General features: G+C 39.0%; 2 protein-coding genes across 2 annotated transcripts; both read right to left on the bottom strand.

Annotated features, from left to right (window-relative positions):
- Positions 1 to 640: 640 nt before the first annotated feature.
- Positions 641 to 2,647, bottom strand: LOC113157346 (mucin-2-like; the record flags this gene model as incomplete). The annotated part of the gene is made up of 2 exons (XM_026352790.1): positions 641 to 1,849; positions 2,021 to 2,647. Coding segments are annotated over 2 exons (1,836 nt in total), but the record flags the coding sequence as incomplete, so codon positions are not given.
- Positions 2,648 to 3,164: 517 nt separating this feature from the next.
- On the bottom strand, positions 3,165 to 16,217 carry LOC117153010 (mucin-2-like; the record flags this gene model as incomplete). The annotated part of the gene is made up of 10 exons (XM_033326547.1): positions 3,165 to 3,956; positions 4,056 to 4,406; positions 4,554 to 4,721; positions 6,358 to 6,753; positions 7,210 to 7,491; positions 9,757 to 10,291; positions 10,628 to 10,749; positions 13,602 to 13,880; positions 14,532 to 14,711; positions 15,390 to 16,217. Coding segments are annotated over 10 exons (3,933 nt in total), but the record flags the coding sequence as incomplete, so codon positions are not given.
- Between the last annotated feature and the right edge of the window lie 3,719 nt (positions 16,218 to 19,936).

The raw sequence follows: 19,936 nt of genomic DNA, 5'->3' as shown, positions 1-19,936 counted from the left end.
AGTTGGAAGTAGTTGTTTCCTCAGTTGTAGTTGTTGTTCCCTCTTTTGTAGTTGGTGTTTCAGATGTGGTTGTTTCTGTTGTTGTTGGCTCTTTATTTGTAGTTGTTGTAGTTGGGGTTTCAGTTGTAGTTGTTGTTTCCTCTGTTGTAGTTGGTGTTTCAGTAGTTGTTTCAGATGTTGTTTCTGTTGTTGTGGGCTCCTCAGTTGTAGTTGTTGTTTCCTCTGTTGTAGTTGGTGTTTCAGTTGTTGTTGTTGGCTCCTCAGTTGTAGTTGATGATTCAGTAGTTGTTGGCTCCACAGTTGTAGTTGTTCTTTCCTCTATTGTAGTTGGTGTTTCAGTTGTAGATGTAGTAGTTGTTTCCTCAGTTGTAGTTGGCGTTTCAGTTGTTGTTGTGGGCACCTCAGTTGTAGTTTCCTCTGTTGTAGTTGGTGTTTCAGTTGTTGTGGGCCGCTCAGTTGTAGTTGTTGTTTCCTCTGTTGTAGTTGGTGTTTCAGTTGTTCTGGGCCGCTCAATTGTAGTTGGCGTTTCAGTTGTTGTGGGCCCCTCAGTTGTAGTTGTTGTTTCCTCAGTTGTAGTTGTTGTTTCCTCTGTTGTAGTTGTTGTTTCAGTTATAGTTGTAGTTGTTGTTTCCTCTGTTGTAGTTGGTGTTTCTGTTGTGGTTGTTGTGGGCACCTCAGTTGTAGTTGTTGTCACCTCTGTTGTAACTGTTGTTTCAGTTGTTGTTGTTGGCTCCTCAGTTGTAGTTGATGATTCAGTAGTTGTTGGCTCCACAGTTGTAGTTCTTGTTTCCTCTGTTGTAGTTGGTGTTTCAGTTGTTGTGGGCCCCTCAGTTGTAGTTGTTGTTTCCTCTGTTGTAGTTGGCGTTTCAGTTGTTGTTGTGGGTCCCTCAGTTGTAGTTGTTGTTCCCTCTTTTGTAGTTGGTGTTTCAAATGTGGTTGTTTCTGTTGTTGTTGGCTCCTCATTTGTAGTTGTTGTTACCTCAGTTGTAGTTGGGGTTTCAGTTGTTGTTGTTGGTTCCTCAGTAGTAGTTGTTGTGTCTTCTATTGTAGTTGATGATTCAGTAGTTGTTTCAGATTTTGTTTCTGTTGTTGTTGGCTCCACAGTTGTAGTTGTTGTTTCCTTTGTTGTAGTTGGTGTTTCAGTTGTTGTTGTAGTAGTTGTTTCCTCAGTTGTAGTTGGTGTTTCAGTTGTTGTTGTTGTGGGCTCCTCAGTTGTAGTTGTTGTTTCCTCTATTGTAGTTGGTGTTTCAGTTGTAGATGTAGTAGTTGTTTCCTCAGTTGTAGTTGGCGTTTCAGTTGTTGTTGTGGGCACCTCAGTTGTAGTTGTTGTCACCTCTGTTGTAATTGTTGTTTCAGTTGTTGTTGTGGGCACCTCAGTTGTAGTTGTTTTTACCGCTGTGGTAGTTGGGTTTTCAGTTGTTGTTTCCTCTGTTGTAGTTGGTGTTTCGTTTGAGGTGGGCCCTTCAGTTGTAGTAGTTGTTTCCTCTGTTGTAGTTGGTGTTTCAGTTGTTGTGGGCCGCTCAGTTGTAGTTGGTGTTTCAGTTGTTGTTGTTGGTTCCTCAGTTGTAGTTGTTGTTTCCTCTGTTGTAGTTGGTGTTTCGGTTGTAGTTGGAGTAGTTGTTTCCTCAGTTGTAGTTGTTCCCTCTTTTGTAGTTGGTGTTTCAGATGTGGTTGTTTCTGTTGTTGTTGGCTCCTTATTTGTAGTTGTTGTAGTTGGGGTTTCAGTTGTTGTTGTTGGTTCCTCAGTTGTAGTTGTTGTTTCCTCAGTTGTAGTTGGTGTTTCAGTTGTTGTTGTTGTGGGCTCCTCAGTTGTAGTTGTTGTTTCAGTTGTAGTTGTAGTAGTTGTTTCCTCAGTTGTAGTTGGTGTTTCAGTTGTTGTGGGCCCCTCAGTTGTAGTTGTTTTTTCCTCTGTTGTAGTTGGTGTTTCAGTAATTGTGGGCAGCTCAGTTGTAGTTGGCGTTTCAGTTTTTGTTGTGGGCCCCTCAGTTGTAGTTGTTGATTCAGTAGTTGTTGGCTCCACAGTTGTAGTTCTTGTTTCCACTGTTGTAGTTGGTGTTTCAGTTGTAGTTGGAGTAGTTGTTTCCTCAGTTGTAGTTGTTGTTCCCTCTTTTGTAGTTGGTGTTTCAGATGTGGTTGTTTCTGTTGTTGTTGGCTCCTTATTTGTAGTTGTTGTAGTTGGGGTTTCAGTTGTTGTTGTTGGTTCCTCAGTTGTAGTTGTTGTTTCCTCTGTTGTAGTTGGTGTTTCAGTAGTTGTTTCAGATTTTGTTTCTGTTGTTGTTGGCTCCTCAGTTGTAGTTGTTGTTTCCTCTGTTGTAGTTGGTGTTTCAGTTATAGTTGTAGTAGTTGTTTCCACTGTTGTAGTTGGTGTTTCAGTTGTTGTTGTTGGCTCCTCAGTTGTAGTTGATGATTCAGTAGTTGTTGGCTCCACAGTTGTAGTTCTTGTTTCCACTGTTGTAGTTGGTGTTTCAGTTGTAGTTGTAGTAGTTGTTTCCTCTGTTGTAGTTGGTGTTTCAGTTATAGTTGTAGTAGTTGTTTCCACTGTTGTAGTTGGTGTTTCAGTTGTTGTTGTTGGCTCCTCAGTTGTAGTTGATGATTCAGTAGTTGTTGGCTCCACAGTTGTAGTTGGTGTTTCAGTTGTAGTTGTAGTAGTTGTTTCCTCAGTTGTAGTTGGCGTTTCAGTTGTTGTGGGCCCCTCAGTTGTAGTTGTTGTTTCCTCAGTTGTAGTTGGTGTTTCAGTTGTTGTTGTTGTGGGCTCCTCAGTTGTAGTTGTTGTCACCTCTGTTGTAACTGTTGTTTCAGTTGTTGTTGTTGGCTCCCTCAGTTGTAGTTGATGATTCAGTAGTTGTTGGCTCCACAGTTGTAGTTCTTGTTTCCACTGTTGTAGTTGGTGTTTCAGTTGTAGTTGTAGTAGTTTTTTCCTCAGTTGTAGTTGGCGTTTCAGTTGTTGTGGGCCCCTCAGTTGTAGTTGTTGTTTCCTCTGTTGTAGTTGGCGTTTCAGTTGTTGTTGTGGGTCCCTCAGTTGTAGTTGTTGTTCCCTCTTTTGTAGTTGGTGTTTCAAATGTGGTTGTTTCTGTTGTTGTTGGCTCCTCATTTGTAGTTGTTGTTACCTCAGTTGTAGTTGGGGTTTCAGTTGTTGTTGTTGGTTCCTCAGTAGTAGTTGTTGTGTCTTCTATTGTAGTTGATGATTCAGTAGTTGTTTCAGATTTTGTTTCTGTTGTTGTTGGCTCCATAGTTGTAGTTGTTGTTTCCTTTGTTGTAGTTGGTGTTTCAGTTGTTGTTGTAGTAGTTGTTTCCTCAGTTGTAGTTGGTGTTTCAGTTGTTGTTGTTGTGGGCTCCTCAGTTGTAGTTGTTGTGTCCGCTATTGTAGTTGGTGTTTCAGTTGTAGATGTAGTAGTTGTTTCCTCAGTTGTAGTTGGCGTTTCAGTTGTTGTTGTGGGCACCTCCGTTGTAGTTGTTGTCACCTCTGTTGTAATTGTTGTTTCAGTTGTTGTTGTGGGCACCTCAGTTGTAGTTGTTTTTACCGCTGTGGTAGTTGGGTTTTCAGTTGTTGTTTCCTCTGTTGTAGTTGGTGTTTCTGTTGTTGTGGGCCTCTCAGTTGTAGTTGTTGTTTCCTCTGTTGTAGTTGGTGTTTCTGTTGTTGTTGTTGTGGGCCCCTCAGTTGTAGTTGTTGTTTCCTCTATTGTAGTTGGTGTTTCAGTTGTAGACGTAGTAGTTGTTTCCGCAGTTGTAGTTGGCGTTTCAGTTGTTGTTGATTCAGTATTTGTTGGCTCCACAGTTGTAGTTCTTTTTTCCACTGTTGTAGTTGGTGTTTCAGTTGTAGTTGTTGTTCCCTCTTTTGTAGTTGGTGTTTCAGTTGTTGTTGTTGTGGGCTCCTCAGTTGTAGTTGTTGTTTCCTCTGTTGTAGTTGGTGTTTCAGTTGTTGTTGTTGTGGGCCCCTCATTTGTAGTTGTGGTTTTCTCTCTTGTAGTTGGCGTTTCAGTTGTTGTTGTGGGGCCCTCAGTTGTAGTTGTTGATTCAGTATTTGTTGGCTCCACAGTTGTAGTTCTTTTTTCCACTGTTGTAGTTGGTGTTTCAGTTGTAGTTGTTGTTCCCTCTTTTGTAGTTGGTGTTTCAGTTGTAGTTGTTGTGGGCCCTTCAGTTGTAGTTGTTGTTTCCTCAGTTGTAGTTGGTGTTTCAGTTGTTGTTGTGGGCACCTCAGTTGTAGTTGTTGGTGCCTCTGTTGTAGTTGGTGTTTCAGTTGTTGTTGTGGGCACCTCAGTTGTAGTTATTTTTTCCACTGTTGTAGTTGGTGTTTCAGTTGTAGTTGGAGTAGTTGTTTCCTCTGTTGTAGTCGGCGTTTCAGTTGTAGTTGTTGTTCCCTCTTTTGTAGTTGGTGTTTCAGATGTGGTTGTTTCTGTTGTTGTTGGCTCCTTTTTTGTAGTTGTTGTTACCTCAGTTGTAATTGGGGTTTCAGTTGTTGTTGTTGATTCCTCAGTAGTAGTTGTTGTGTCTTCTATTGTAGTTGATGATTCAGTAGTTGTTTCAGATTTTGTTTCTGTTGTTGTTGGCTCCACAGTTGTAGTTCTTGTTTCCTCTGTTGTAGTTGGTGTTTCAGTTGTTGTTGTTGTGGGCTCCTCAGTTGTAGTTGTTGTTTCCTCTGTTGTAGTTGGTGTTTCTGTTGTTGTGGGCTCCTCAGTTGTAGTTGTTGTTTCCTCAGTTGTAGTTGGTGTTTCAGTTGTTGTTGTTGTGGGCTCCTCAGTTGTAGTTGTTGTTTTCTCTCTTGTAGTTGGTGTTTCTGTTGATGTGGGCCCTTCAGTTGTAGTTGTTGGTGCCTCTGTTGTAGTTGGTGTTTCAGTTGTTGTTGTGGGCTCCTCAGTTGTAGTTGTTGGTGGGCCCCTCAGTTGTTGTTGTTGTGGGCTCCTCAGTTGTAGTTGTTGTTTCCTCAGTTGTAGTTGGTGTTTCAGTTGTTGTTGTGGGCTCCTCAGTTGTAATTGTGTAAGTTATAACTATTGTATCCACAATGGAAAAAAAAGCAAAGATACCAAGAGTTATTATCAAATTTCTATGCACATTTAAAATATTTTGAGGGGTTGTGCTTTGTATCACTCACGTGCACCATTCACAGTGATGAACTTTACGTCAATGTCGAAACCAGTAACATTTGATGCTGCATCAATTAAAACATTTCCAATCTCAGTGTTATCAGGAACAGATGTGTTGTCAAAGCTAATGTTCAGGGAGTTGATGATTGATCCATTACTGCAGTAGAAATAAGATATGAATTGGTTAAAATGTTGTAATTAGCACTGTACTTTTAAAGTGTAAGAAAGACAAACCAATAACCTGTATCCCGCCATCTTCATGCTTTTAAAGGATTGAGGGAATGCCCACTGGAATCTAGGTTTCAACTGTAAAAACAGAAAACGTGGCAATTAATTGTTTGTTGTCTTTTTATTTTGTTAATATTTTTATTTTATTTCTCTGTTACAAATCACTGTAGAAATCCGAAATAGTGTATTTAAATAGCTTTAACATTTTTGATAAATCATTTTCCAGATGCAGCATGTCAGATAAAATGCAAATTTCTAGCAATATCAATATTTTACCACAGTTGTCTAATGACATTTGTTTGATTAGCTGTTCGACTTCATGCATTGACATACAACAATGCATAATTCTACAAACAGTATCTCCACATTGTGTGACGAAGGTGAGTCCTACCTGGTTTATGATAACTGAAGAACGTTTAGTATAAGCTGGGGATGTTGGATCATTCAGATCACTTGAGAAGGCCTCATTAACAGATCTGAAAGTCACCACCATTGTTGAGACTTCTGTATTAGTTGCGACAGATGTAGATACTGCAGTTATTGTGCTTGTTTTTGCTTGTGTTATAGTTGTTTCAATTGTTGTTGTAGATTCCTCTGTTGTTGTTGTAGTTAGTGTTTCAGTTGTTGTTGCAGGTCCCCTACTTGTAGGTGTTGTGTCCTCTGATGTAGCTGGGGTTTTAGTTGATGTTGTTGGTGTTTCAGTTGTAGTTTTTAATGTCTCTGTTGTAATCAGTGCTTCAGTTGATGTTATCGGTGCTTCTGTAGTTGCTGTAGATTCCTCTGTTGTGAATGGAGTTTTAGTTGTTGTAGGTGGTCCTTCAGTTATATTTGTTATTGTTTCTGTTGTAGTTCGTCTTGCAGTTGTTGTGGTTTCGGTTGTTGTTGGATCCACAGTTGTAGTTGGTGTTTCGGTAATTGCTTCAGTGGTTGTTGTGGGCCCCTCAGTTGTAGTTGTTGTTTCCTCTGCTGCAGTTGGTGTTTCAGTTGTTGTAATTGGTGGCTTAGTTGTAGTTGTTGTGTCCAATATTGTAGTTGATGTTTCGGTAGCTGTTTCAGTTGTTGTTGTTTCTCTTGTTGTAGTTGGTGTTTCAGTTGTTGTTGTTGTGGGCTCTTCAGTTGTAGTTGTTGTTTCCTCAGTTGTAGTTGGTGTTTCAGTTGTTGTTGTTGTTTCAGTTGTAGTTGTAGTAGTTGTTTCCTCAGTTGTAGTTGGCGTTTCAGTTGTTGTGGGCCCCTCAGTTGTAGTTGTTTTTACATCTGTTGTAGTTGGTGTTTCGGTAATTGCTTCAGTGGTTGTTGTGGGCCCCTCAGTTGTAGTTGTTGTAGTTGTTTCCTCAGTTGTAGTTGTTTTTTCAGATGTTGTTGTTTCTGTTGTTGTGGGCTCCTCAGTTGTAGTTGTTGTTTCCTCAGTTGTAGTTGGTGTTTCAGTTGTTGTTGTTGTAGTGGGCTCCTCAGTTGTAGTTGTTGTGTCCGCTATTATACTTGGTGTTTCAGTTGTAATTTCAGATGTTGTTGTTTCAGTTGTTGTGGGCTCCTCAGTTGTAGTTGTTGTTTCCTCAGTTGTAGTTGGTGTTTCAGTTATTGTTGTTTTGTCTGTTGTAGTTGATGTTTCAGTAGTTATTTCAGATGTTGTTTCTGTGGTTGTTGGCTCCACAGTTGTAGTTGTTGTTTCCTCTCTTGTAGTTGGTGTTTCAGTTGTTGTTGTTTTCTCTGTTGTAGTTGTAGTTTCTTCTCTTGTAGTTGGTGTTTCAGTTGTTGTTGTTGGCTCCACAGTTGTAGTTGTTGTTTCCTCTCTTGTAGTGGGTGTTTCAGTTGTTGTTGTTTCTGTTGTTGTGGGCCCCTCAGTCGCAGTTGTTGTTATCTCTGATATAGTTGGTGTTTCAGTTGTTGTTGTTGGCTCCACAGTTGTAGTTGTTGTTTCCTCTGTTGTAGTTGGTTTTTTAGTATTTGTTGTTGGCTCTTCAGTTGTAGTTGTTGTGTCCTCTAGTCTAGTTGATGTTTCAGTAGTTGTTTCAGATGTTGTTTCTGTTGTTGTTGGCTCCTCAGTTGTAGTTGGTGTTTCAGTTGTAGTTGTAGTAGTTGTTTCCTCAGTTGTAGTTGTTTTTTCATATGTTGTTGTTTCTGTTGTTGTTGGCTCCACAGTTGTAGTTGTTGTTTCCTCAGTTGTAGTTGGTGTTTCAGTTGTTGTTGTTGTGGGCTCCTCAGTTGTAGTTGTTGTGTCCGCTATTGTAGTTGGTGTTTCAGTTGTAATTTCAGATGTTGTTTGTGTTGTTGTGGGCACCTCAGTCGTAATTGTTGTTTCCTCTGTTGTAGTTAGTGTTTCGGTAGTTGTTTCAGTTGTTGTTGTGGGCTCCTCAGTTGTAGTTGTTGTTTCCTCTGTTGTAGTTGGTGTTTCAGTTGTTGTTGGCTCCTCAGTTGTAGTTGGTGTTTCAGTTGTTGGTGTGAGCCCTTCAGTTGTAGTTGTTGTTTCAGTTGTAATTTCAGATGTTGTTGTTTCTGTTGTTGTGGGCTCCTCAGTTGTAGTTGGTGTTTCCTCTGTTGTAGTTGGTGTTTCAGTATTTGTTTCAGATGTTGTTTCTGTGGTTGTTGGCTCCAAAGTTGTAGTTGTTGTTTCCTTTCTTGTAGTTGGTGTTTCAGTTGTTGTTGTTTTCTCTGTTGTAGCTGTTGTTTCTTCTCTTGTAGTTGGTGTTTCAGTTGTTCTTGTTGGCTCCACAGTTGTAGTTGTTGTTTCCTCTCTTGTAGTGGGTGTTTCAGTTGTTGTTGTTTCTGTTGTTGTGGGCCCCTCAGTCGCAGTTGTTGTTACCTCTGTTGTAGTTGGTGTTTCAGTTGTAGTTGTTGTTTCCTCTGTTGTAGTTGGTTTTTTAGTATTTGTTGTTGGCTCCTCAGTTGTAGTTGTTGTGTCCTCTAGTCTAGTTGATGTTTCAGTAGTTGTTTCATATGTTGTTTCTGTTGTTGTTGGCTCCACAGTTGTAGTTGTATTTGCTGTTTCCTTTGTTGTAGTTAGTGTTTCGGTAATTGTTCCTGTTGTTGATGTGGCCCCCTCGGTTGTAGTTGTTGTTTCCTCTCTTGTAGTTGGTGTTTCAGTTGTTGTTGTTTTCTCTGTTGTAGTTGTTGTTTCTTCTCTTGTAGTTGGTGTTTCAGTTGTTGTTGTTGGCTCCACAGTTGTAGTTGTTGTTTCCTCTATTCTTGTTGGTGTTTCAGTAGTTGTTTCAGATGTTGTTTCTGTTGTTGTTGGCTCCACAGTTGTAGTTGGTGCTTCAGTTGTAGTTGTAGTAGTTGTTTCCTCAGTTGTAGTTGTTTTTTCATATGTTGTTGTTGGCTCCACAGTTGTAGTTGTTGTTTCCTCTGTTATAGTTGGTGTTTCAGTTGCTGTTGTTGTTGGCTCCACAGTTGTAGTTGGTGTTTCAGTTGTTGGCTCCACAGTTGTAGTTGCTGTTTCAGTAGTTGTTTCAGATGTTGTTTCTGTGGTTTTTGGCCCCTCGGTTGTAGTTGTTGTTTCCTCTTTTGTAGTTGGTGTGTCAGTAGTTGTTTCAGATGTTATTTCAGTTGTAGTTGTAGTAGTTGTTTCCTCAGTTGTAGTGTTTGTTTCATATGTTGTTGGCTCCACAGTTGTAGTTGTTGTTTCCTCTGTTGTAGTTGGTGTTTCAGTTGTTGTTGTTGTTGTGGGCTCCTCAGTTGTAGTTGTTGTTTCCTCTGTTGTAGTTGGTGTTTCAGTTGTTGTAGGCTCCTCAGTTGTAGTTGGTGTTTCAGTTGTTGTTGTTGTAGTGGGCTCCTCAGTTGTAGTTGTTGTGTCCGCTATTATACTTGGTGTTTCAGTTGTAATTTCAGATGTTGTTGTTTCAGTTGTTGTGGGCTCCTCAGTTGTAGTTGTTGTTTCCTCAGTTGTAGTTGGTGTTTCAGTTGTTGTTGTTTTGTCTGTTGTAGTTGATATTTCAGTAGTTGTTTCAGATGTTGTTTCTGTGGTTGTTGGCTCCACAGTTGTAGTTGTTGTTTCCTCTCTTGTAGTTGGTGTTTCAGTTGTTGTTGTTGGCTCCTCAGTTGTAGTTGTTGTTTCCTCTGTTGTAGTTGGTGTTTCAGTTGTTGTTGTTGGCTCCTCAGTTGTAGTTGTTGTGTACTCTATTGTAGTTGATGTTTCAGTAGTTGTTTCAGATGTTGTGTCTGTGGTCGTTGGCTCCACAGTTGTAGTTGTTGTTTCCTCTCTTGTAGTGGGTGTTTCAGTTGTTGTTGTTTCTGTTGTTGTGGGCCCCTCAGTCGCAGTTGTTGTTACCTCTGATGTAGTTGGCGTTTCAGTTGTTGTTGTTGGCTCCCCAGTTGTAGTTTTTGTTTCCCCTGTTGTAGTTGTTTTTTTAGTATTTGTTGTTGGCCCCTCTGTTGTAGTTGTTGTGTCCTCTAGCCTAGTTGATGTTTCAGTAGTTTTTTCAGATGTTGTTTCTGTTGTTTTTGGCTCCACAGTTGTAGTTAGTGTTTCGGTAATTGTTCGTGTTGTTGATGTGGGCCCCTCGGTTGTAGTTGTTGTTTCCTCTCTTGTATTTGGTGTTTCAATAGTTGATTTAGTAGTTGTTTCTGTTGTTGTTGGCTCCACAGTTGTAGTTGTTGTGTCCTCTATTGTAGTTGGTGTTTCAGTAGTTGTTTCAGATGTTATTTCTGTTGTTGTTGGCTCCACAGTTGTAGTTGGTGCTTCAGTTGTAGTTGTAGTAGTTGTTTCCTCAGTTGTAGTTGTTTTTTCATATGTTATTGTTTCTGTTGTTGTTGGCTCCTCAGTTGTAGTTGTTGTGTCCGCTATTGTAGTTGTTGTTTCTGTTGTTGTAGGCTCCTCAGTTGTAGTTGGTGTTTCAGTTGTTGTTGTTGTTTCCTCTGTTGTAGTTGGTGTTTCAGTTGTTGTTGTTGTTGTGTCCTCTATTGTATTTGATGTTTCAGTAGTTGTTGACTCTACAGTTGTAGTTGTTGTTACCTCTGTTGTAGTTGGTGTTTCAGTTGTTGTTGTGGTTGGCTCCATAGTTGTAGGTGGTGTTTCAGTTGTTGTGGGCTCCTCAGTTGTTGTTGTTGTCATTTCCTCTTTTGTAGTTGGTGTTTCAGTTGTGTTTTCGGTTGTTGTAGGCTCCAAAGTTGTAGTTGTTGTCTCCTCTGTTGTAAATGGTGTTTCAGTTGTTGTTGTTACCTCCTCTGTTGTAGTTGGTGTTTCAGTTGTTGTTGTGGGCCCCTCAGTTGTAGTTGTTGTTACATCTGTTATAGTTGGTGTTTCAGTTTTTGTTGTTGTTGTTGTTTCATTTGTTGTTATTGGTTCCTCAGTTGTAGTTGTTGTGTCTTTTAATGTAGTTGATGTTTCGGTAGCTGTTTCAGTTGTGGTTGTTGTTTCTCCTGTTGTGGTTGTTGTTTCAGTTGTTGTTGTTGGCTCCACAGTTGTAGTTGTTGTTTCCTCTGTTGTAGTTGGTGTTTCAGTTGTTGTTGTTGGCTCCTCTGTTGTAGTTGGTGTTTCAGTTATAGTTGTAGTAGTTGTTTCCTCAGTTGTAGTCGTTGTTATCTCTGTTGTAATTGTTTCAGATGTTGTTGTTTCTGTTGTTGTTGGCTCCACAGTTGTAGTTGGTGTTTCAGATGTGGTTGTTTCTGTTGTTTTGGGCCCCTCAGATGTAGTTGGTGTTTCAGTTGTTGTTGTGGGCTCCTCAGTTGTAATTGTGTAAGTTGTCACTATTGTAAACATGATAAAAAAAAAAAAGAAAAGGTACCAATGATTATTATCAAATTACTATGTACATTTAAAATATTTTGAGGGGTTGTGCTTTGTATCACTTACGTGCACCATTCACAGTGATGGACTTTTCGTCAATGTCGAAACCAGTAACATTTGATGCTGCATCAATTAAAACATTTCCAATCTCAGTGTTATCAGGAACAGATGTGTTGTCAAAGCTAATGTTCAGGGAGTTGATGATTGATCCATTACTGCAGTAGAAATAAGATATGAATTGGTTAAAATGTTGTAATTAGCACTGTACTTTTAAAGTGTAAGAAAGACAAACCAATAACCTGTATCCCGCCATCTTCATGCTTTTAAAGGATTGAGGGAATGCCCACTGGAATCTAGGTTTCAACTGTAAAAACAGAAAACGTGGCAATTAATTGTTTGTTGTCTTTTTATTTTGTTAATATTTTTATTTTATTTCTCTGTTACAAATCACTGTAGAAATCCGAAATAGTGTATTTAAATAGCTTTAACATTTTTGATAAATCATTTTCCAGATGCAGCATGTCAGATAAAATGCAAATTTCTAGCAATATCAATATTTTACCACAGTTGTCTAGTGACATTTGTTTGATTAGCTGTTCGACTTCATGTATTGATATACAACAATGAATACTTCTACAAACAGTATCTCCACATTGTGTGACGAAGGTGAGTCCTACCTGGTTTATGATAACTGAAGAACGTTTAGTATAAGCTGGGGATGTTGGATCATTCAGATCACTTGAGAAGGCCTCATTAACAGATCTGAAAGTCACCACCATTGTTGAGACTTCTGTATTAGTTGCGACAGATGTAGATACTGCAATTATTGTGCTTGTTTTTGCTTGAGTTATAGTTGTTTCAGTTGTTGTTGTAGATTCCTCTGTTGTTGTTGTAGTTGGTGTTTCAGTTGTTGTTGTAGGTCCCCTACTTGTAGGTGTTGTGTCCTCAGATGTAGTTGTTGTCTCAGTTGTTGTTAGGGGTGTTTCAGTTGATGTTGTTGGTCTTTCAGTTGTTGTTGTGAGTGACTCTGTTGTAGTTGTTAATGCCTCTGTTGTAATCAATGCTTCAGTTGATGATATCGGTGCTTCGGTAGTTGTTGTAGATTCCTCTGTTGTGAATGGAGTTTCTGTTGTTGTAATTGGTCCTTCAGTTATATTTGTTATTGTGTCTGTTGTAGTTGTTTTTTCAGTTGTTGCAAATTCTCCAGTTGTAGTTGTTGTGGCCACTGTTGTAGTGGCTGTTTCAGTTGTTGTGGGCTCCTCAGTTGTTGTTGTCATTTCCTCTGATGTAGTTGGTGTTCCAGTTGTTGTGTTTTCGGTTGTTGTAGGCTCCAAAGTTGTAGTTGTTGTCCCCTCTGTTGTAGTTGGTGTTTCATTTGTTGTTTTTGGCTCCTCAGTTGTAGTTGTTGTGTACTCCGTTGTAGTCGATGTTTCGGTAGCTGTTTCAGTTGTAGTTGTTGTTTCATCTGTTGTGGTTGTTGTTTCAGTTGTTGTTTTTGGCTCCACGGTTGTAGTTGTTGTGTCCTCTATTGTAGTTGATGTTTGGGTAGTTGGTGTTTCAGAAGTTGTTGTTGGCTCCTCAGTTGTAGTTGTTGTTTCCTCTTTAGTAGTTGGTGTTTCTGTTGTAGTTGGTGTTTCAGTTGTTTTTATTGTTGTTGGCTCCTCGGTTGTAGTTGTTGTTTCGTCTGTTGTAGTTAGTGTTTCGGTAATTGTTTCAGTTATTGTTTCTTTTGTTGTTGTCTCCACAGTTGTAGATGTATCCTCTTTTGTAGTTGGTGTTTCAGATGTGATTGTTTCTGTTGTTGTGGGCCCCTCAGTTGCAGTTGTTGTTACCTCTGTTGTAGTTGGTGTTTCAGTTGTTGTTGTTGGCTCCTCGGTTGTAGTTGTTGTGTCCTCTATTGTAGTTGATGTTTGGGTAGTTGTTTCAGATGTTTTTTCTGTTGTTGTGGGCCCCTCAGTTGCAGTTGTTGTGTCCTCAGTTGTAGTTGGTGTTTCAGTTGTAGTTGTTGTTACCTCTGTTGTAGTTGGCTCCACAGTTGTTATTCTTGGCTGCTCAGTTGTTGTTGTTGTTGTGGGCTCCTCAGTTGTAGTTGTTGTGTCCGCTATTGTAGTTGTTGTTTCAGTAGTTTTTTCAGATGTTGTGTCTGTTGTGGTTGGCTCAACAGTTGAAGTTGGTGTTTCAGTTGTTGTTGTTGGCTCCTCAGTTGTAGTTGTTGTTACCTCTGATGTAGTTGATGTTTCAGTTGTTGTTGTTTCTGTTGTTGTTGGCCCCTCAGTTGCAGTTGTTGTTACCTCTGTTGTAGTTGGTGTTTCAGTTGTTGTTGTTGAAGTGGGCTCCACAGTTGTTGTTGTGGGCTCCTCAGTTGTTGTGTCCTCTATTTTAGTTGATGTTTCAGTAGTTGTTTCAGATGTTGTTTCTGTGGTTTTTGGCCCCTCTGTTGTAGTTGTTGTTTCCTCTGTTGTAGCTGGTGTTTCAGTAGTTGTTTCAATAGTTGTTTCTGTTGTTGTTGGCTCCACAGTTGTAGTTGTTGTTTCCTCTGTTGTAGTTGTTGTTTCCTCTCTTGTAGTTGGTGTTTCAGTTGTTGTTGTTGTTGTTTCAGTTGTTGTTGTTGTTGTTGACTCCACAGTTGTAGTTGTTGTTTCCTCTGTTGTAGTTGGTGTTTCAGTTGTTGTTGTTTTCTCTGTTGTAGTTGTTGTTTCCTCTCTTGTAGTTGGTGTTTCAGATGTTGTTTCTGTTGTAGTTGGCTCCTCAGTTGTAGTTGTTGTTACCTCTGTTGTAGTTGGTTTTTCAGTTGTTGTTGTGGGCCCCTCAGTTGTAGTTGTAGTTGCTGTTTCAGTTGTTGTTGTAGTCTCCTCAGTTGTAGTTGTTGTTTCCTCTTTAGTAGTTGGTGTTTCAGTTGTAGTTGGTGTTTCAGTTGTTTTTATTGTTGTTGGCTCCTCAGTTGTAGTTGTTGTGTCCTCAGTTGTAGTTGGTGTTTCAGTTGTAGTTGTTGTTACCTCTGTTGTAGTTGGCTCCACAGTTGTTATTCTTGGCTGCTCAGTTGTTGTTGTTGTTGTGGGCTCCTCAGTTGTAGTTGTTGTGTCCGCTATTGTAGTTGTTGTTTCAGTAGTTTTTTCAGATGTTGTGTCTGTTGTGGTTGGCTCAACAGTTGAAGTTGGTGTTTCAGTTGTTGTTGTTGGCTCCTCAGTTGTAGTTGTTGTTACCTCTGATGTAGTTGATGTTTCAGTTGTTGTTGTTTCTGTTGTTGTTGGCCCCTCAGTTGTAGTTGTTGTTTCCTCTGTTGTAGTTGGTGTTTCAGTTGTTGTTGTTGAAGTGGGCTCCACAGTTGTTGTTGTGGGCTCCTCAGTTGTTGTGTCCTCTATTTTAGTTGATGTTTCAGTAGTTGTTTCAGATGTTGTTTCTGTGGTTTTTGGCCCCTCTGTTGTAGTTGTTGTTTCCTCTGTTGTAGCTGGTGTTTCAGTAGTTGTTTCAATAGTTGTTTCTGTTGTTGTTGGCTCCACAGTTGTAGTTGTTGTTTCCTCTGTTGTAGTTGTTGTTTCCTCTCTTGTAGTTGGTGTTTCAGTTGTTGTTGTTGTTGTTTCAGTTGTTGTTGTTGTTGACTCCACAGTTGTAGTTGTTGTTTCCTCTGTTGTAGTTGGTGTTTCAGTTGTTGTTGTTTTCTCTGTTGTAGTTGTTGTTTCCTCTCTTGTAGTTGGTGTTTCAGATGTTGTTTCTGTTGTAGTTGGCTCCTCAGTTGTAGTTGTTGTTACCTCTGTTGTAGTTGGTTTTTCAGTTGTTGTTGTGGGCCCCTCAGTTGTAGTTGTAGTTGCTGTTTCAGTTGTTGTTGTTGTCTCCTCAGTTGTAGTTGTTGTTTCCTCTTTAGTAGTTGGTGTTTCAGTTGTAGTTGGTGTTTCAGTTGTTTTTATTGTTGTTGGCTCCTCGGTTGTAGTTGTTGTTTCGTCTGTTGTAGTTGGTGTTTCGGTGATTGTTTCAGTTATTGTTTCTTTTGTTGTTGTCTCCACAGTTGTAGTTGTATCCTCTTTTGTAGTTGGTGTTTCAGACGTGATTGTTTCTGTTGTTGTGTGCCCCTCAGTTGCAGTTGTTGTTACCTCTGTTGTAGTTGGTGTTTCAGTTGTTGTTGTTGGCTCCTCGGTTGTAGTTGTTGTGTCCTCTATTGTAGTTGATGTTTCAGTTGTAGTTGTTGTGTCCTCTATTGTAGTTGATTTTTCAGTAGTTGTTTCAGATGTTGTGTCTGTTGTGGTTGGCTCAACAGGTGAAGTTGGTGTTTCAGTTGTTGTTGTTGGCTCCTCAGTTGTAGTTGTTGTGTCCTCTATTGTATTTGATGTTTCAGTAGTTGTTTCTGTTGTTGTTGGCTCCACAGTTGTAGTTGTTGTTACCTCTGATGTAGTTGATGTTTCAGTTGTTGTTGTTTCTGTTGTTGTTGGCCCCTCAGTTGCAGTTGTTGTTACCTCTGTTGTAGTTGGTGTTTCAGTTGTTGTTGTTGAAGTTGGCTCCTCAGTTGTAGTTGTTGTGTACTCTGTTGTAGCTGGTGTTTCAGTAGTTGTTTCAATAGTTGTTTCTGTTGTTGTTGGCTCCACAGTTGTAGTTGTTGTTTCCTCTGTTGTAGTTGGTGTTTCAGTTGTTGTTGTTTTCTCTGTTGTAGTTGGTGTTTCAGTTGTTGTTGTTGTTTCAGTTGTTGTTGTTGTTGGCTCCACAGTTGTATTTGTTGTTTCCTCTATTGTAGTTCTTGTTTCTGTTGTTGTTGGCTCCACAGTTGTAGTTGTTGTTAACTCTGATGTAGTTGGTGTTTCAGTTGTTGTTGTTGGCTCCACAGTTGTAGTTGTTGTTTCCTCTGTTGTAGTTGGTGTTTCAGTTGTTGTTGTTGTTTCTGTTGTTGTGGGCCCCCCAGTCGCAGTTGTTGTTACCTCTGATGTAGTTGGTGTTTCAGTTGTTGTTGTTGGCTCCACAGTTGTAGTTGTTGTTTCCTCTGTTGTAGTTGCTGTTTCAGTTGTAGTTGTAGTAGTTGTTTCATCAGTTGTAGTCGTTATCTCTGTTGTAATTGTTTCAGATGTTGTTGTTTCTGTTGTTGTGGGCTCCACAGTTGTAGTTGGTGTTTCAGATGTGGTTGTTTCTGTTGTTTTGGGCCCCTCAGATGTAGTTGTTGTTTCAGATGTTGTTTCTGTTGTTGTTGGCTCCACAGTTGTAGTTGTTGTGTCCTCTATTGTAGTTGTTGTTTCTGTTGTTGTTGGCTCCACAGTTGTAGTTGTTGTTTCCTCTGTTGTAGTTGGTGTTTCAGTTGTTGTTGGCTCCTCAGATCTAGTTGTTGTGTCCTCTATTGTAGTTGTTGTTTCTGTTGTTTTTACCTCTGATGTAGTTGGTGTTTCAGTTGTTGTTCTAGTAGTTGTTTCCTCAGTTATAGTCGTTGTTATCTCTGTTGTAATTGTTTCAGATGTTGTTGTTTCTGTTGTTGTGGGCCCCTCAGTTGTAGTTGGTGTTTCAGTTGTTGTTGTTGGCTCCTCAGTTGTAGTTGATGTTTCCTCTTTTGTAATTGTTGTTTCAGATGTTGTTTCTGTTGTAGTTGGCTCCACAGCTGTAGTTGTTGTTTCCTCTCTTGTAGTTGGTGTTTCAGTTGTTGTTGTTGTTTCAGTTGTTGTTGTTGTTGGCTCCACAGTTGTAGTTGTTGTTTCCTCTGTTGTAGTTGGTGTTTCAGTTGTTTTTGGCTCCTCAGATATAGTTGTTGTTACCTCTGATGTAGTTGGTGTTTCAGTTGTTGTTGTTGTTTCTGTTGTTGTGGGCCCCCCAGTCGCAGTTGTTGTTACCTCTGATGTAGTTGGTGTTTCAGTTGTTGTTGTTGGCTCCACAGTTGTAGTTGTTGTTACCTCTGATGTAGTTGGTGTTTCAGTTGTAGTTGTAGTAGTTGTTTCTTCAGTTGTAGTCGTTATCTCTGTTGTAATTGTTTCAGATGTTGTTGTTTCTGTTGTTGTGGGCTCCTCAGTTGTAGTTGGTGTTTCTGATGTTGTTGTTTCTGTTGTTGTGGGCCCTTCAGTTGTTGTTGTTGGCTCCTCAGTTGTAGTTGATGTTTCCTCTTTTGTAATTGTTGTTTCAGATGTTGTTTCTGTTGTAGTTGGCTCCACAGCTGTAGTTGTTGTTACCTCTGTTGTAATTGTTGTTTCAGATGTTGTTGTTGGCTCCATAGTTGTAGTTGTCGTTTCCTCTTTTGTAGTTAATGTTTCAGTAATTTTTTCAGTTGTTGTTGTTGGCCCCTCAGTTGTAGTTGTTGTTACCTCTGTTGTAGTTGCTGTTTCATTTGTTGTTGTTGGCTCCTCAGTTGTAGTTGATGTTTCAGTAGTTGTTTCAGATGTTGTCTCGGTTGTTGTTGGCTCCACAGTTGTAGTTGGTGTTATCTCTGTTGTAGATTGTGTTTCGGTTGTTGTTTCAGTTGTTGTGGGCCCCTCAGTTGTAGTTGTTGTTACCTCTGTTGTAATTGTTGTTTCAAATGTTGTTATTTTTGGCTCCTCAGTTGTAGTTGGTGTTTCAGTTTTAGTTGTTTTAGTTTTTTCCTCAGTTGTAGTTGTTGTTCCCTCTTCTGTGGTTGGTGTTTCTGATGTGGTCGTTTCTATTGTTGTGGGCCCCTCTGTTGTAGTTGTTGTTTCCTCTGTTGTAGTTGATGTTTCAGTAGTTGTTTCAGATGTTGTCTCTGTTGTTGTTGGCTCCACAGTTGTAGTTGGTATTTCAGTTGTTGTTGTGGGCCCCTCAGTTGTAGTTGTAGTTGCTGGTTCAGTTGTTGTTTTTGTCTCCTCAGTTGTAGTTGATGTTTCAGTAGTTGTTTCAGATGTTGTTTCTGTTGTAGTTGGCTCCTCAGTTGTAGTTGTTGTTACCTCTGTTGTAGTTGGTATTTCAGTTGTTGTTGTGGGCCCCTCAGTTGTAGTTGATGTTTCAGTACTTGTTGTTGTCTCCTCATTTGTAGTTGATGTTTCAGTAGTTGTTTCAGATGTTGTTTCTGTTGTAGTTGGCTCCACAGTTGTAGTTGTTGTTTCCTCTGTTGTTGTGGGCCCCTCATTTGTAGTTTTTGCTTCCTCAATTGTAGTTGTTCTTTCAGTCACTTTTGTGGATGTTTCAGATGAAGTTGGTGTTTCAGTTTGTGTTGTGGGTTCTTTCATTGTAGGTATTGACACCTCTGTTGTAGATGTTGTCATTTGTCCTTGTGTTATTACTATATTTGTTGTTGCCAAAAGCACAGTACCTATATGTTTGGACGTTTACATAATTTATTGTTTAAAATGTTTTTATGTTTTAGCACATTACACACACACACACACACACACATATATGAATATGCTGTTCACAAAGTGCTATATTAAATGTAACTGTGAATGCATTTTATATGATTAAAACAATTTTATAATCGTAATAATATAATTTATTTATTCTCTTGGATTATCTACATATTAATTTGTATTTTTATATTATCTTTTAATAGTGTAATTTAAATATGTTAAGCCATATGCAATTGACTCTCATAGAAGATCAAGTAATAACTATAATACCTCAGGAAGTATAACGTACTCAACATAGCTTTGCTTACCCATTAGAAATATGAAGTTTGAAATCCCCCTGAAACCCATCTCGCCCATCTTTAAATCTGTAAAATAAAACAACCAATAATGCCACATAAAACACCATTGTACTACAGTTATTAGTTTACAACTTTATTCTTTATTATGTTTGTGGAATCTGTGTGACTATTATATACATTTAAAATCTCCAACAAATGCATTATTAGCAAGAAAACATCTGTAATCCTTACAATTGTTTATTATTTAATCTTTCAAAAGATAGTCACTTTTTCATTTTTCATCATTGAATGTATTTCTTCAAATTATCTTCTCATCAGATAAAATATTTAGCAGCAGTTACAGGCTCATTTCAACCTTTTACTTTGAAAAATTAAATAATTGCATCTGGACATGATCTGGTATCTGACTAGTGATGTCTCTCAGGACACTTAACTATTTTCTTAATAACCTTATTAAAATCAGATTAAATCCGTTTTTTAACAAGCTCTGACATAAACCTTGTGTATCATCACTGAACAATGTGTTTGCTTTCCACTTTCCATCTCTTTCTCATGTTTTTACAATCAATTTATATTCAAATTTAATGCCAAATACTACGTGATGGAATGGACACACTTGCATGTGTTCCCACTAATGTCAGAGTACTTGATTATGCAGATGCACTGAGTGATGAGACTGCTCTGCAACCACCTTAACTCTCAATCTCTGAAACCTGTCACAAGGATCAACCAGGCTGAGGATCTTTATTAACCAGAGCCTTTCCAATAAAAGTGTTTAGAGTGTGATGACCCTGACCTGCGAACCCACTATGAAGAAGACAAAAAGATCCTTACAACTAATTTGTATCATATTTTTATTATTAAATGTAATACTCATTTATATACTACTGTAATTTTCGGATGTTTATGTGTTAATTGCACAATCATCATTGTGGTTATACTAAAGAAAGGATATATGTGGCATAATGATTTCAAAATTTAAAAAATAACCCCTGTTCATCATCAATCATCGCATTGACTATATGGTAATATTTGATAGCAGAATTATTAGAAACGGTCCTAAAAAATGTAATTATACATTTTGGAATACAATTAGAGGTTATTATTCAAATATAAGTATAACTCATTAATAATTATGAGTATACGTATATAACTTAACAAACCAAAATGTACTTACCCAAAATGGAAATCTCTAAAGTAATAAATTCCCTTTTTATCTGGTGTAGAAAGCTGTTTCATTCATCCACTTTGCGGTTGCAATGCAAACCTTTTACCTTCTGTGACAGGCAACCTCTTTAAAGGCCTTTTTAAGCTGGAAGGGGACAAAGGGTAATGGCCTCACTCATAGGT

Source organism: Anabas testudineus, chromosome 18 (genome assembly GCF_900324465.2).
Source record: "Anabas testudineus chromosome 18, fAnaTes1.2, whole genome shotgun sequence".
NCBI lineage: Eukaryota > Metazoa > Chordata > Actinopteri > Anabantiformes > Anabantidae > Anabas > Anabas testudineus.
Note: the sequence above shows the minus strand (reverse complement) of the source record. Positions and strands in the feature narration are given on the sequence as shown.